Source organism: Cimex lectularius, unplaced genomic scaffold (assembly GCF_000648675.2).
Source record: "Cimex lectularius strain Harlan isolate CLEC.00 unplaced genomic scaffold, Clec_2.1 scaffold252, whole genome shotgun sequence".
Taxonomy (NCBI): domain Eukaryota; kingdom Metazoa; phylum Arthropoda; class Insecta; order Hemiptera; family Cimicidae; genus Cimex; species Cimex lectularius.
In genome coordinates, this window is record NW_019392777.1 from 133,852 (window position 1) to 150,478 (window position 16,627).

Below are 16,627 nucleotides of genomic sequence, written 5' to 3' on the forward strand. Positions count from 1 at the left end.
ATGTCACTGCGACAAAATCAATGTTTTTCCTAGAAAATCTGAAAGGTAGGCTCGTTTTCTTCCCAGAATCAACAACTTTTTTCAACTCCACAAGAAGTTCCCATGTGACTGATTATACCCCAATTTGAAGTGACTTACTACCCACAAGCAATACTTGGCTTCTTCCTCTTTCAGATATCTTCCCATTCCTCTCCCTTCCCTTCAAATCGTCTGTACACCACTGTCGAAACTCGCTCCCTTTTTGACCTTCTCATGAACAGAACTACTGCGTCCAGTCCCTTCTTCATCTGTGCCTTCGACCTTAAAAATTTTCTCCCTCACTATATCCGCTAAGCCATTTGTTTCTCTAATTACCTCTTGTCCTTACAACTTGGCAATAAAATGTTTTCCTTTAATTGTGATGTTTGTATCGGTGGTGATGGGTTTATCAGTTGATGGTTGTTGGCATAAAGAAAATGACTTCGAATCTTGGCCGATGTTTCGATTTAATTTTAAATATTTTTCAAGACTGTCGTAGAAAAATAACATGGAACATTTACCAATTGATAGGAATAAATAAAACAATAAAAAAAAGAGGACACTTAGATATCAAGCGACAGCCTTGAAAAAGATTTAAAATTAAATTGAAAGGTCGGTCAAGATTTGAAGTCGTTTTCTTTATGCCAACAACCATCGACCAATAATCCCATCACCACCGATACAAACATCACAATTATAATTCAATGGTCATCAAAAGTTACATTTTTCCTTTAATTAATTATCACAGTAGAGCATGTTTATATTATACGAGTCTTATGCCATCGTAGAACTGGTAGTAACTGCTGTCATGAAAAAAACCTATTTTCTTGCCAATCGTTTAAAGGAATTTTTTAATAACAACTTATACTTTAATAATAATATACTGTTAAAAAAAAAAATTTGAAAAGAAATAGCGACAAATTAGGTCAGATAAAAAATTAACATAAAATTTTCTTGTAAGAAAAACAAGCAATCTCACTTTTCGAAAAAAGGCGGGAGATCTAATGATTTCTCTTTCCGCCACTCTTTATAGAACTGGTTTGTAAACCGTTCTCTCTGTCAGGCTGTCAGTGTCAGCGTGTTAAAGGGCATCAGTGGGTCCGCTTGGCGATGCGTTGTCACTAGAAAGGAACAGAGTTGTCAACTTGTCATACCAGCCTGTCCGACGTCCTTTGTCGGGCCTTTTGGCCGATTTTACCTCAGGACGCCTCTGAGAAGGCGAGAGATGATACACATTACAGTCAGGTAATGATTCAAAATAATAATATATAAATAAACAATATATAATGTTTGGGTAAATGCTCTGTGAATGTTTTACATCATGGTCGTTCAACTCTGAGCTCATCCGATCAACTTTTGTACCGTTGGGATAGTAGGCCATCGACTCTCGTCCGAAATGACCAAACCGACAAAAACAATCTCACCTGTTACTTTTAACCCAAGGAGGGACAAAATCCTCCATCGACTCACAAGTTTTACCAGGCTGATAACAACATAACATGACAATCAAAACGTATGATCCAACTTGGTGGTATGTCGCATCGACAGTTTAGAATAGTCCAACATCATCTCAATATCGAAAACTTGATAAACCACACAACCATCGTAATAACACAAAAATCCTTATCACACGATAATAGCATCATTTTTTTATGCTTAAATCATTTGATATATGAGTATGTAGCATTGACAGTTGACCTTAATTGACACATAATTATATAACGTAACAGCATAATTATAATGACAATAAATCAGTGTTTATTTGAAAAAATGTATCATGATGATGATTGACTTGAAAGATTTATCATGTCATACATGACAGTTTAGTACAGTTTGATACCCGGTCTATCTAAATGAAACGGAACGTTATAACAAACTTATAACAGCACAATCATCAAGATAAAACAACAACCATATCAGAAGTTGATAACATCATAATCTGGATGCTGGCAGTCAATTTATTGAGTTTGTCATCTCTCATAACAGCATAATCATCAACGACACAAAATTTGTCTTAATTTTTGTTTGAAAAATTTATCGTTGGTATTGCTGTTTGTGATTTGTCATTGACAGTTTTGTACAGTTCGATACGCAGTCAATCTAAATGATGAAATTTTATTCCTTATCATAAACAATGGCTTAATCTGGACGCTGACAGTCGATTTATTGAGTTTGTCATCTCTCATAACAGCATAATCATCAACGACACAAACAACTTACAACAGCATTGTCATCAAGATGGCACCATATCATAATTTTAAAAACAGCACAATCATCATAATGACACATGGTTTAATCTTGGAAAAAATTGTCGTCGATATTTGCTAATTCATCGTTGACGTTGCGCTTAAATTGTTATGTTTATGAGTTTAGTTTGGCTGTGTGAACTAAGCTGTCGTGTTACAGTGGGTTAAACTGTACGGAGTGATCCAGCGCCTTGTACATCTTGGAAATTGTACAACGGTTGAACATTATTAATGGAGAGGAAAAACATATGATTTTTTTTTTATGGAGAAACTATTTTGTTATGAATTTTGTTTGTTGATTTATCAATTTGATAGAAGAAAAAAATACATATATGATGGCGCATAAAAGCACTGTCTGTACAATTTGTACGAAGGACAATAGGTGGATACAATTTTTTTTTCTCTCTCTCTCTCTCTGCTCATTAGTATTGTGTGTTTGTTTTAGAAGCAGGAATGGAAGCACATCCGGAGCATCGGAGAATGGCGTGCAGCGTCCTGAACGCCCGACACGTGCTATACCCAACACATTTTCACCGCGTTCTCTTATCGTCCATGCACCAGGTTAATAAAAAAAAAGAATAAAAAGAAAACAAAATTGACTGGTTTTTTCTTCAGGTGTGCAGAGTAGGGAAGAGCTGCCACGCCCCAATGCCCCGGCTCCGCAGGAAGAAATCGACAATAGACCGTAAGTCATTTCAGTATTTTTTTTAATATATAATATTTTTAAAAAAATTGTTAAAGCATTTCACCATTGTTGGTAAGCATCAACAACCACAACCAAAATGGCTTCGTCTATTTGTACAGAGCACCAAACCTCGTCGATACAGTCACGACACCTTCTACGACAGGGCCGATCACTTCACCAAGTACTTGATTATCTTTTTTTTTTATTATTATTATTTTTTAAATACATATTTTAATTTCTTTTTAGGGCTGAGCGCTGAGTTTCAAATGCAGCAGGCCGACATACCAAGGGAGGAGGCAAACGACCTGCCACAGGACCTGAGAGTAAGCCTGCCAAGTTAAAACACCCGGGAAATTTATTTTCAATTTTAAAATTTTCCAGTGTCTGTCCGGCTCTGGCCATCTTGACATGGGCTTTGGTGCGAGGGATACGGGCGTCGGAAGGATGCAACATGACAGGATCGTTCCCCGTCCCGCTCCGTACCCTGAGTCAAGGGTCACCGAGTCAGAAGCCGGGAATTCTTCAAACAGTAATTTTTTTTTTTTTTTTTTTTAAATTAAGTGAATGGTTGAAATTGTTGTCTTGTAAGGTGTACAGAGGAGTACGCTGCAAGAGTCGGAGCTGCTGAAAGCAGTATTGGCAGCACTGGAATGTCCTGTGTGCCGGGACTACGTGACTCCGCCGATCCGGCTCTGCCTCCTCGGCCACATGCTCTGCTCGAATTGCCGTTCGCGCCTTGTCCTCTGCCCCGAGTGTAGGGGACCACTTTCGAACATACGAGCGCGCGGGCTTGAAAGTAAACATAAAAACATAAACCCCCTCCCCTTTAATAAAAGACAAAACCTGATGGAAATTTATTATCCTAGGTATTGCCGCTGTACTCAACTATCCTTGTTCGAACCAAGGGTGTCAGGCGGTTGTCCCATTGACAATGCAGCCTCAGCACGCCATCATGTGTGGCTTCAGGAGGCTCAGCTGTTTCTTCACGGAGGAGAGCGAGTGCCTATGGCAAGGGTTGAAAAACGACCTCGTTTCCCACTGCCTCGCATCGCACCCTAATTCTGTTACCCTTGAACCTTCATTGGTATAAAAAAATAATAATAAAATAAATAAATTATATTTCCTTTATGTCCTATCGTTGCAGATTTTCAACCTGGAATTGGGAACAGACAACCGGAAGGATTTTATAATGAATTGTTTTGATCAACTTTTCCATGTTGTTTTCATGGTAGAAGTATCGACGAGGTTTGTTTTCGGGTAAGAATTTTTAAACAAAATACTACATTTATCCTGATTTTCTTGTTTGGGAGTTTTTGTTAGTGTTTTATGGTCCTGTATGTATGTTTTTTCCTCTTCGGCATTTTCTAGTATTCATTTTTTTTTGTTTTTCAATTTTTTATATTTTTATGCATGGAAACAATTTTAATTGTTTAGCATTATTAAGGAAATAAAATGAGAGTAAAATCTTTGATATTCAACGAAACTACTGTATAATGGACATTCTTGGGTAATGAAATATTGCCTGTTTTTGGGATAAAAGTAACAAAAAAAAAAATATTTCAAGATGGGCCACAATTTATGCTGACCACTACTCTGAGTGGTCGTGGGTTCGAATCCCGCTTGTTTTTTCAATATGGCAAAAAGGAGGGAAAATTCAAAAGGTGAGGTTGAGATGGGAAGTTGCTGTCCGAGTAGGTCGAAATCACGATAGCTCAAGTGGTAGAGCAGCAGCATATCAAGTCGAAGATCGTGGGTTCGAATCCCGCTCGTGCCACTGACTTTTTTATCTCGATTAAAAACCTTAATTAATTGTAATATATTAATTGTTCAAGCGAACCACAAAATTAGTGAATTTAATTATTAAAACTGAAGTACACTTCACTAAAGCTCTCCGTGGCCATTTCATTTGTCGTCGATAATCCAACCTGATTACACAACATTTGAAAAATCCCACTCGTGCCATTGACTTTTTTATCTCAACTAAAAACCTTAATTAATTGTAATATATTAATTGGTCAAGCGGACCACAAAATTAGTGAATTTAATCATATATTGTTGTATATCCTCGGCAATGGTTTGTCTGTGACACTCTAAATATATCATTTTTTAAAAATATTAAACATTTATTCCTGTCTATAATATAAATCTACTTGTACCATAATTGTTTTGATTAAAAGGTATAAAACGCAAAATTTTATTTTGTAAAAAGAATAAAATTACCATAATGTTTTTCTTTCTTTACAATTGCAGAGGACATTTTGTCAATTAGGAAACGTTTTTGCTACTTTATCTGGCTCTTTGGATGTGGTCAACAAATAACTTACTTCCGATATTTTATTTACTATGATAAAGGGTCCATCATAGCTCGGCATTAATTTTGTGGTCTTGTCATGGGCTTTGCTTGATAAATAAAGATACTTTAATAATACAGTATCTCCGATGTTGTATTTAATTTGTAATCTATTATTATTATAATTAGATTCCAATGTTTTATGGGCTTTGATTAAATTTCGGTAAACTGTTGACCGTCCATTTTTTTTTCTAATATCAAATTTAAAGTGTGATATCACGACCTAAAAATACTCGCGCAGGTAAGGAATTAGTAGAGAAATATACTGCATTATTTAAACACATTATGATAAAATGTAATGAATTGATCCATTTTTGGTTTTCTGAATCGAATACAGCTATATCATTCTTTAACGAAGAAATTGCCCGTTCAACTTGGTAACTCTGCGGGTAGTAAGGAATATTCAAATGATACGTTATGCCTAACACGAAACAGAAATTCTTGTATTTTGTACTTTTAAATGTTCCATCTTTATTAAATTATGACGGATGACGAGATTTACTTGAATTATTAGGCAAATATATTTACCTGGTGTTTTTGGAAAAAAAAAAACAAAAAAAACATTGGTATGTTGGGTTCGATGCAGGGCTGCTGGATTCGAACCCGGAACCGTTACCTTACAGTGATGAGCGTCATGTCAATGACTAACTGTCATTGTCACCGATGCCCCTGTTCTAATCTTTAAGTATTTGTTGTACATTAGTATTGCCTTTTTTTTTTCTTCCTTATATTTGAAGGTTTTTATTTTATTTTATTTTTTTTAAACGCCTAATTAACTTTGTTTTTATTTATTTTTATTTCAATCTGTAATTATTATTTACAATATGTAATTTGCGGATACGTGAACTTATGTACAACTATTTACATTGAGGGGAGAAAATAATCAATGTTATCCTCCCTCTTCAGTTTTTTAATTATTATTATTATTATTGTGTAGAGATTAGTGACCGTTAATCGATAGTTATTCAGATATCGTGAGATGCAGTCGGGTGTGATGTAGGTTTCAGAAAAACATTTTCTTTATCGTGCCAACATTTCGNAAAAGATCGAAACGTTGGCACGATAAAGAAAATGTTTTTCTGAAACCTACATCACACCCGACCGCATCTCACGATATCTGAATAATAATTATTATTATTTTATTTTATTTATTTTTTTAATTAATTAATTTTTTTTTTACTCGGAAAGGAGGTCACGGGGCCATTTCCTCTTGATGCCTTATGGGGTTGGGGGTTGTAGGGATGGGTTCTATCGGACAGGGCTTGGGCAAGACTACTTGGATGGTGGGAGAGTTTTTTGTGAAACTTGGTAAATTTTTGGGGAATAAATTTTTGGATATAAGAAATTTGAAGGTCATTGTGGAGGGTAGCATTTGAGACATAATAAGGAGCATTTACAATGGATCTGAGGACTTTAGATTGAAAGGATTGGAGACATTGGATATTGGAAGGTTTAGCGGTTCCCCACATCCAAATTGGTTGCAGTAGTGTTTTGTAAATTGTAAGTTTGTTTTTTGTCGATAGTTTAGACTGTCGTCCTGTAAGTCTGTGCATACCATACCGTCTGTTTAGGTTTTGTCATGTCAGTCGTGTATGTTGATTCCATGTTAGTCGTGAGTCTAGGTGGAACCCAAGGTAGCGAGCGCAGTCGGATTTGGGGATAGGAACGTTGTTGTAGTATATTGTGGAGGAGGTTTGCTTCGGAGTGTAAATGTGACATGGACGTTCTTGCTTTCGTTTATCTTCATTTTCCATTGTCTACACCAATCTGCTATACATGAGATATGTTCCTGCAGATCTTCCCAAGCAACCCTAGGATCAGAATTGGAGGATAGTACAGCTGTATCATCGGCGAAGGATGCAAGTAGGGTGGTAGGTTTAGTGGGAATATCTGCAGTATAAAGGATGTAGAGGATTGGTCCGAGCACACTGCCCTGCGGTACTCATGCAGCCAGAGAGCAGTATTCGGAGTAATCTGATCCTTGTCGGACCCGAAAGAACTGCTCAGTTAGATAAGATCGGAGTACATATTAGGTAAAGAGTATTTGGAAGGACATGCTTTAATTTGTACATGAGTCCCCTGTGCCACTCACGGTCAAACGCTTGTGCCTTATCAAGGAAAGCTCCCATACAATATTCTTTGTGCTCGAGGGAGGAGGATATACGGTCAACAACGCGAAACACCTGCTGGACTGTGGAATGGTGGGGGCGGAAGCCAAACTGATGATCGGGGAGAACATTAGACTTTAATTGTGGCAATAGCCGTTTAAAAGGTATTTTTAAAGAAAATTCTCAATTCTGCTTTATATTTTTATTTATTTTTCAGTTTATTATTTTTCTGTTTAATAGGCTTTTATTGTAGTTTCTGTATACGATATTATTGTCATTTCGATGTTTTTTATGTTAGCGTAGGTTTTTCAGTTTAATTAATTATATTTGAGGTATTTGGGGCATCTTGCCGTGGGGAGTGTATTGAAATAATTTCTTCCAGGGTGCTTTTTTTTTCATAGTGGGTTCTGATCATGTCTGTCTTTAAAATAAAACCAGAATTGGTCGGTTGTCCTTTTGTTACAATTTTCTGTGTATTCGTCGGAAAACACCCTGTTCTATGTGGAAATAGCTCTCTCATTGGCCCAGCAGTTGTCAGAAATTTGATATGCCGACAACTCTGACAAACCATTAGTTACTTTTGTGAGAAAGGCATTGGAAAACCGATGCAACCTAATAAGAGGGTTTATTTATTAATTTGTAACTGTTCTGTAGCCATTGAGAAATTAATTTGTAACTTGAGCACATTGTTTTTTTAAATTAATTGTAAAAAAAAAGTTTTTTTATAATGATCTTTTTAAGCTGTATTTTTGTTTATTGATAATTGAATTATTTAATTGTTTGGTTTTTGTTGTAACTTTTAATATTAATTGTTATATCATGGTTTTTTTTTCTTTCTTTGATAGGACTGTCAGGAGGCTTGGCGAGTTGGAGAAGCTGAAGGACTTTCTTTGGACGATGACGTGCGAGTCGCCAGGTGCGGAGTCGCCGAAGGCTAAACTTACATTCAGCAACTTCCCCGAGACAGAGAGCACACCGCACTATAAGTTCAACCTAGCTATAACGACACTGTTTCGCTTCTGTTTCACGACACTGAACGAATTCCTTGTGGACAACGCGCTTACGATAAACGTGACAGTGTCGAGGACGGGCGGTGAGCAGGTGTCGACACAGTGCCTCAGTGGTTCCCAACCACATAGAGAACAGCCTCAGGTAAAACTTTAATATTAATTTTTTTAGGGTAATTTTTTTTTTTTTTTTCTGCAGGTGATGGAGTCGTGGGGCGACCGTGTTTCGCCTAGCCGTTGAGATATCAAATATATTATTAAAACTGATTTTTAAACAATTTACTGTTGTTTTTTTTAAATTATTTAAAATTTTATTGTAATGAAAGCAAGTCTTTGGGGAGGGGGATTAAACAATTGAACGTTTGTTTTATTATATTTTAATTATACTGCCATACGCTGTGAAGGGGGGAGGAGGCAAATTCAATTGGGAAATTTTAAAATTTATTTTAACTCATTTACCTATAATAAAAAATTTTGTTTTGTTTAAATTCTTTCCATTTAACCCAGACTAAATCGAGCAAATGAACAATCAGTGATGATCACTGCATTTTTTAAAAAATCTATGGTTATTGGTTTATTGGCAATGTTTAATCCTTCAGTCCAATTTTAATCTATGACCATGTTAATACAACTTGTCAGAGCTTTATCTCCGGTGATCAGATCTGGCATTTTAGTAATATTTTACTTGTGATGGTCACCATTGCAACTACTCAGGGCTAGATGGGTGACCAGTGGGTGATCAGATCTGACAATTTTGTAGTATTCTACTGGTGATGGTCTCCATTGCATGACTACTGAAACCTTGACCACCAGAGAGCAGATCCGACAATTTTGTAACATTCTACCGGTGATGGTGACCATCGCAACTACTCAGAGCTAGATGACTATGGGTGATCAGATCTGACAATTTTGTAATATACTACTGGTGATGGTGACCATTGCAACTATTCAGGGCTAGATGACTATGGGTGATCAGATCTGACAATTTTGTAATATTCTACTGGTGATGGTGACCATTGCATGACTACTGAAACCTTGACCACCAGAGAGCAGATCTGACAATTTTGTAATATTCTACCAGTGATGGTGACCATCGCAACTTCTCATGGCTTGACCTACGTGATCAGATCTTACAATTTTGTAATATTCTACCGGTGGTCACAATCACAAACTCAGGGCTTGACCACCAGTGATCAGACCTGGCAATTTTGTAATATTCTACCAGTGATGGTCACCATCACAGCTACTCAAAGCTTGACCACCAGTGAGCAGATCTGACAATTTTGTAACATTCTACCGGTGATGGTCACCATCACTACTCAAAGCTTGACCACCAGTGAGTAGATCCGACAATTTTGCAATATTCTACCGGTGATGGTCACCATCGCAAACTCAGGGCTTGACCACCAGTGATCAGACCTGGCAATTTTGTAATACTCTACCAGTGATGGCCATTGATGAATTAACTCATAATTTTAACCTAATTCTGCCTTGATCTGGTCCTTGCCCGTACCATTGCATGTTTATGGGTACTAACATCTTTATCAGCTTAGTTTATTATTTGATAATTGTAAAAAAAAATATATATATATTTGTTGGTTTGTGTGCAAGTAAATGCAACTTATGTTTATATATTTGTATTTATTACAATAATTTATACTATTGTTTTTAACTTTATTTTTGTGAAAAGTCAGATGGTCAGTTTGTTGAAATTAAAATAATAAAATCCATTTACATCTGTGTTAGTAGTTATTTACTTTATATTAGTATAGTATAGTTATCGTAGTTAGTTTATCTCGTTTTCGGTCTTCCGGTAATAGACACAAGCTGAATACGAAGGCAAGACTGAAACGACGTCTGAGCGTGAGACCGCCGAAACGGTTCTTGTTGACCGCAAATGCCATTCGAGGTAAAAAGAGATTAGAAATAATTATTGAGTAGTGTGTGCGTGCTCCGAGGTTTATTATGAGCAAGTTGTACGTCGGAAACCTGTCCAACGAGACGACTGAGGATGACCTGAGGCGCCTCTTCCTCGAGAACGCTGTCACCTGCACCAACGTCCTTCTGAAACGTGGCGGCTATGCATTCGTCGACTGTACAGAGCAGTCGCTCGCTGACAGGGCCATCGACAAGCTCAACGGTTCGTCGAAACTCATCGACCAGAAAGAAAGACAGGTGACAAAATAAATTCCTTTCCTCATCTTAAATCCTTTTCCAGGGACGACTTTCCTCGGCGTCCAGATCGTCGTCGAGCCATCTGTCGCCGCCGTACAGAAAAGAAGGTAAGTGGCCATCGTTCGACCGACAACAGAATGTGAATAGAAACTCAAAGATTTTTTACAGGCCAATCAGGCTTCCGACAGAAGTCGGCGCTGGCGAACCGATGACAACGACAAATTTCATGTAAGTCCTGAAACAGACAATCTTCTAAAAATAATAATACATAATTAAAAATATATATAAAAATGAACCTTGCCGACGCAATAGATGGCCACAGGTCCTGCGCAAGATGGATGAAATATGATTAACATCATGATTGTCCTTTATTAATAGAATAGAGGCTTGATCACGATCAACATGATCTGACCATATTTCAAAAAAATATTTGCAATAATAACCAGTCTACTTTTTGAATTTTTTATTTTATGCATTGTTTGCTCGATTTTGGTCTGAGCAATTATCATTTTGGTCTGCCTATCCACATTTGACGACAGCGTAAACTCGTTTTCAATTTGACCATTATGATTTTCATCATAATCATGAGGGAAAAACATGCTTATTTTCTCAAATGATTTTATACTTTTCAAAGAAAAAATATGAGTTGGTTTTATTTAAACTTAAAAAAAAAAAAAATCATGATCAAAATTATGTCTGTTCATGATTAATTTCAACAATGGTGTTACTTTTTTATGAAGAGAGCACGTGGTTTTAATGGATGGTATGATTTTTTTTGTTTCTTTTATAGTTTTATAGCTTCTTTCCAATTTGATCATTAGAATCTTCATGATCATAAGTGTAAAAAAATCATGATTGGTCATGATTACTTTCTTCGCATATTTCATGACTTTTGAAGGGAGAGGAGAAGTGTTTTTCACGTCTTTAGCTTTTATGATTTTCTTTTCATTTTCTTTTTAGTCATGATCGATCATGATTAACTTTATACCGTAATAAAAAGCTGAAATTTTTGTCGACAATATCGCGTTTTATGGCTTTGTTTCAATTTGATCATTGGAATCATCATCATGAGGAAAATTATGTTCGTTCATGATTACTTTCTCCAAATATTTCATGCCTTTTAAAGAGAGAGAGAGAGAGTGAGAGGGAGAAGTGTTTTTCACGTTTTTTAAGGATTGTGTGATTTTCTTTTCTTTTTCTTTTTAATATTGATCGATCATACGTAATAAAAAGCTGAAATCTTTGTCGTTAATATCGCGTTTTATAGCTCGTTTCTAATTTGATCATTGGAATCATCATCACGAGGAAAATCATGTTTGTTCATGATTACTTTCTTCACAGATTCTATGGTTTTAGAAGAGTGCAAAGAGGAGTTTTTCACGTGGTTTTTAATGGATTGTGCTGATGATGATGATTTTAATTTTTGGTTTTAGTCATGATCAAATCATGGCCGATCATAATTAACTTTCTACTGTATTAAGAGCTGTAATCGTTGTAAATAATATCGAGTTTTATAACTAGTTTTCCCATTTGATCATTGGAATCAAAATCATAACGGGAGGAAAGTCATGATTCTACTCGGATTTTATGATTTTCAAGTAGGGAAAAAAGGAGTTTTTTCACGTGATTCTGTGGATTGTGTGATATTAATTTTTTTGTCTTGATCAAATCATGATCGATCATAATTAATTACATATATTTTAAGAGAATGAGAACAACACAGTGCATTGTAGATCATATTTATACATATTCTTCGCATGTCAATTTTTTTCGGCCGCCATTTTTAGAACGGTTGTATCGTCGGGTCCGCCCGGCTTCGCTTCACCCAATGCAGAACGGTCGATTGTAATATCACTCCTGCGTGAAATAACCCCCATGGGAACCGTGCGAGGGCTAGATAATAGGCGTAGAACACCCTCACGTCACACATCTGCCCTATTCATAGTCTCGTATCCTCCCCGGAACCCCCTCACCGTTCTATCATGGTTCAACTATTTCTTTTTTCCCTTCCCATAGAGGGGCCAACTGTCGTGGCAAAGAGAGGCCGTGCGGACCACCCTTCGACTATTTTCTAGGGCGTTTCTATCCCTACGAAAGGGTGGCCGACGACCATTTTAACACGCAATCGCCATCATCAAAGCCATGGAGGGAGAACTGAATACATTAAAAAAATTATTATTATGTATATTTATTTATATACAATTCTCTCTGGCCCTTTTCCTCGAGCTATTATCTAAAACCGGCCTAATTTTGTTGACAACGGTCGACGGCCTTTGTTTCCAGATACTTAAAATTTTTAGAAAGTTTGGCGATAGGTCGAAGTGGAAATCCTATTGTTCGAACATTATCGACGATTTGCACTGATTTGACGACAAAAGGGAGAAACGAGGTATCTACATTTAAAACAAAACGGGGTCAATAGTTTCATGGGTTGTACGATAATTGTTACATAAGAGCAAAATATTCTCACACTTTTGTTCGGTTTCGTTGAAGCATGGAATTCTTATTTTATGATAGAAATTATAAGGAAGTGATCGTAGGTCAATAGTTCTATGGGTCTGACTAATTTCTTTCATTGGGAATCGGTGTCATAGAGGTTAGCTCAATGGTTTCAAGAATTGTACAGAAATAGATTATAGATCAACAATTTGTTTAATTAATCGAGGTTAAGTCAGTGGTTTTATGAATTGTACAGGGAAAGCTACGCGCTTGTAGGGCAATAATTTGTTTTATTGGGAATCGTCATTAAGGTTAGGTCATTGGTTTCATAAATAGGGAAATCAATAGCTACGTATCATAAGTCAATACTTTGGTTTAATTAATCGAGGTTAAGTCAATGGTTTCATGAACAAAACAGGGAAACCAACAGCTACGTGGTCATAAGTCAATAATTTGTTTCATTAGGAATTGGTGTCATTGATGGTACCGATGGTATCATGAATTTGTATCATTTCTTCTAAAGAACCTAAGAAAACATAAAGCGTTCTGTTTCGAAAAAACTTTCCGTATTCCATTCGATTAGGTCAATGGTTTATGAATTGTACAGAAAAACTAACTACGTGATCATAGGTCAATAATTTGTTTTAATTAATCGAGATTAAGTCAATGGTTTCACAGTGAAATTAAAATTATACGGGGAAACCAATAGCTACGTGATCATAGGACAATAATTGTTTTAATTAATCGAGATTAAGTCAATGGTTTCACAGTGAAATTAAAATTATACGGGGAAACCAATAGCTACGTGATCATAAGTCAATAATTTGTTTAATTAGGAATTGTTGTCTTTGATGGTGTCATGAATTTGTATCATTTCTACGAAAGAAGCTAAGAAAACATAAAACGTTCTGTTTCGAAAAAAACTTTCCGTACTCCTTTCGATTAGATCAATGGTTTCATGAATTGTACAGAAAAACTATAGCTACGTGTCATAGGTCAATAATTTGTTTTAATTAATCGGGGTTAAGGCAATGGTTTCACAGTCAAATAAAAATCATACAGAGAAACCAATCGTTACGTGATCATAGGTCAATAATTTGTTTTAATTAATCGAGGTTAAGTCAATGGTTTCACAGTCAAATGAAAATCATACAGAGAAACCAATAGTTACGTGATCATAGGTCAATAATTTGTTTAATTAGGAATTGTTGTCATTGAGGTTAGGTCAATGGTTTCAAGAATTGTAGATCATTGTTCAACTAGGGAAACATTCATCTAAAATTTGTTTCTTTGAGGCCTGAATTCTTGTTTTACCCTCGTAACTATGTTATCATAGGTCAATAATTTTTTTAAATTAATTGGGGTTAAGTCAATGGTTTCACAGTCAAATGAAAATCATACAGAGAAACAAATAGCTACGTGATCATAGGTCAATAATTAGTTTTATTAGGAATCGTTGTTATTGAGGTTAGGTCAATGGTTTCAAGAAGTGTGATCATTGGCTCTACTAAGGAACATTCATCTAAAAAATTTTTCGTTGAGGCCTGAATTCTTGTTTTACTCTCATAATCATAACTATGTGATCAAAGGTCAATAATTTGTTTTAATGAATCAAGGTTAGGTCAATGATTTCATGAATTTGTATGATCATTTCTCCTAAAGAACCAAGGAAATCCTAAAGAATTCTGTTTCGGTAGAAAACCTTCCATATTCGTTCCGGGTTACACGAATTATACTAAACAGAACAGCTACGCGGTCATAGATGAACAATTTGTTTTAATTAATCGAGATTAAGTCAATGGGTTTCATAGTCAAATGAAAATCATACAGGAAAACCAAAAATCAATAGTTACGTGATCAAAGGTCAATAATTTATTTCATTAGGAATCTTTCTCCTAAAGAACTGTCCTTGTTTTATTAGGGGATCGTTTTTGTTCTTGGTAGGTCAATATAGCGAACGACAGAAAGATATACTTCATGTCCAGATCGCATGTTAGTTTATGAAGAAATCATAGTTTCGTTCTGTCGAGATGAATATTTCCTTTGAAATGTACAATTCTTTCTTAATCGTGACAGTTATTTTTGTCGAACTTGGGTCTATAGTCCATAACAGAGTACAATACATCCTAGCGATGGCTGCATTCTACAAATATCGCCCAATAGATAAAAACCTAATCGGTGGAGCATTCTGTTTAGTTTCGTCCGATAGGAATGGTCAATTCTTTGAGTAAATTACGATTGAGATAAAATCAATACGTATTTGATATGGTCATTTCCATGGCGGGTGTATAATTGACGAAACGGTAACCCTAAGGAAAATTGATAAAGATGAGATATAAATTAATAGGTGGTCAACCGTAAAATTTCAGATCTTAAAGTGCCAGGACGTATATTAATTTACACCTATAAAACCTTTTGGTTAATAAATAATAAAATCGAGGTTCAACTCAACATGGGCTTCATCCCTTAAATAAATGGATTCTATTGATTCCTAAATTAATTTTTTCTCATTAATAAAGGTAGAAGAGTGGGAAATTTGGCTTCATCCAATGGCAAAATGAATCGTTTTGATTCTTTAAACGGTACATATGTATTCTTGATATTCTACAGTCAATTATTATCCAAATCGTTAAAGCCTGGAGTTATAATCAATTAATATCAAAATTATTTAAGTTTAGACTAATTCTTGGAATTTTATGATCAATTATTATTAAAATTGTTTAAGATCTAACGAAATCTTGGTATGGATTAATTCTAGTAATTCCATGGTCAATTATTACAATAAATTGAATGATTATAATTCTACGGCTAAATTTACGCAAATCGTCAAGATCAGGCGATTTCTTGAACTTCCTGGGTCAATTATAATCCAAATTGTCTAAACCTGGACTAATTATTTTGATTGCCATGATATATGTTACAAATTGTGCAAAGTGTGAGGAATTTTTGAACTATTTGGTCAACGATCCAGTTTGTTTGTGGACCGATTCATCTGAGTATACTATGATCAACTGTTCTACAAATTAAAACAAGACCTATAAAATTCCATAGTTCACTATTACCATTATTAATTCATTTAAGCGTAGATTAATTTTATAGATTCCTAACATGTACTAAATTGTGTACAATCTGAGTAATTTTTGAAGTATCTGGTCCAATGATACTTCTAATTAGATCCTACGATTATCGAATTTTTCTATGGGTTAACGCATTATACAAAATTATATAAAACCTGTAGAATTTCTAGAATTCCATAGTCAATTCTTAACCAAATCGTCTAAGATGGGACTAATTCTTAGTATTCCGTAGTCAATTAGAACGTAAATTGTCTAACCTCAAACTAATTATTGGAATTCCAAAGTGAATTATGTATTATCCAAATTATGTAAGTTTGGTTATTTTTAGAATTCCATAGTTAATTATTATCCAAATCGTCTAAGACTGGACTAATTGTTGGTATTCCGTAGTCAATTTGAACATACATTGTCAACCTCAGACTAATTCTTGGAATTCCTTAGAAAATTATTAGCCAAATTGAATAAAGCTGGCTATTTTTGGAATTCCATAGTCAATTATTATCTAAATTATGTAAGTTTGGC

The 16,627-nt window shown here is 35.4% G+C and overlaps 2 protein-coding genes across 6 annotated transcripts in view; both read left to right on the forward strand.

The window, feature by feature from the left end:
* The first annotated feature begins 1,045 nt into the window (after positions 1 to 1,045).
* On the forward strand, positions 1,046 to 8,902 carry LOC106670878 (E3 ubiquitin-protein ligase Siah1-like). 4 transcript variants are annotated; one of them, XM_014401535.2, is made up of 11 exons: positions 1,046 to 1,263; positions 2,710 to 2,825; positions 2,880 to 2,949; positions 3,006 to 3,130; positions 3,196 to 3,272; positions 3,331 to 3,478; positions 3,539 to 3,745; positions 3,816 to 4,033; positions 4,094 to 4,206; positions 8,253 to 8,559; positions 8,614 to 8,902. In XM_014401535.2, exons 1-11 carry the CDS (start codon positions 1,244 to 1,246, stop codon positions 8,653 to 8,655), a joined length of 1,443 nt encoding a protein of 480 aa, XP_014257021.1. In that variant the 5' UTR covers positions 1,046 to 1,243; the 3' UTR covers positions 8,656 to 8,902. The 4 variants fall into 4 exon arrangements, with proteins under 4 accessions (XP_014257021.1, XP_014257022.1, XP_014257020.1 ...); XM_014401536.2 differs by having other exon boundaries at positions 3,027 to 3,130; XM_014401534.2 differs by lacking the exon at positions 1,046 to 1,263 and adding an exon at positions 2,331 to 2,646 and having other exon boundaries at positions 3,027 to 3,130.
* Positions 8,903 to 10,136: 1,234 nt separating this feature from the next.
* The window catches only part of LOC106670827 (insulin-like growth factor 2 mRNA-binding protein 2), a 67,047-nt gene continuing 60,556 nt past the window's right edge, over positions 10,137 to 16,627 (forward strand). For both annotated transcript variants that reach the window (XM_014401457.2, XM_014401458.2), the window contains exons 1-3: positions 10,137 to 10,554; positions 10,633 to 10,696; positions 10,758 to 10,817. In XM_014401457.2, the coding sequence (XP_014256943.1) occupies positions 10,380 to 10,554; positions 10,633 to 10,696; positions 10,758 to 10,817 (299 nt within the window). In that variant the 5' untranslated portion in view covers positions 10,137 to 10,379. The remainder of the gene's footprint in view (positions 10,555 to 10,632; positions 10,697 to 10,757; positions 10,818 to 16,627) is intronic.

Excerpts from the sequence above, each read along its gene's own strand:
- LOC106670878 (XM_014401533.2), top strand. The coding sequence starts at position 2,597 with ATGATGGCGCATAAAAGCACTGTCTGTACAATTTGTACGAAGGACAAT. Across the intron at positions 2,950-3,005 it reads GAAGAAATCGACAATAGACC|CATTTCACCATTGTTGGTAA; the intron begins GTAAGTCATTTC and ends AAATTGTTAAAG. Across the intron at positions 3,479-3,538 it reads AGCCGGGAATTCTTCAAACA|GTGTACAGAGGAGTACGCTG; the intron begins GTAATTTTTTTT and ends TTGTCTTGTAAG.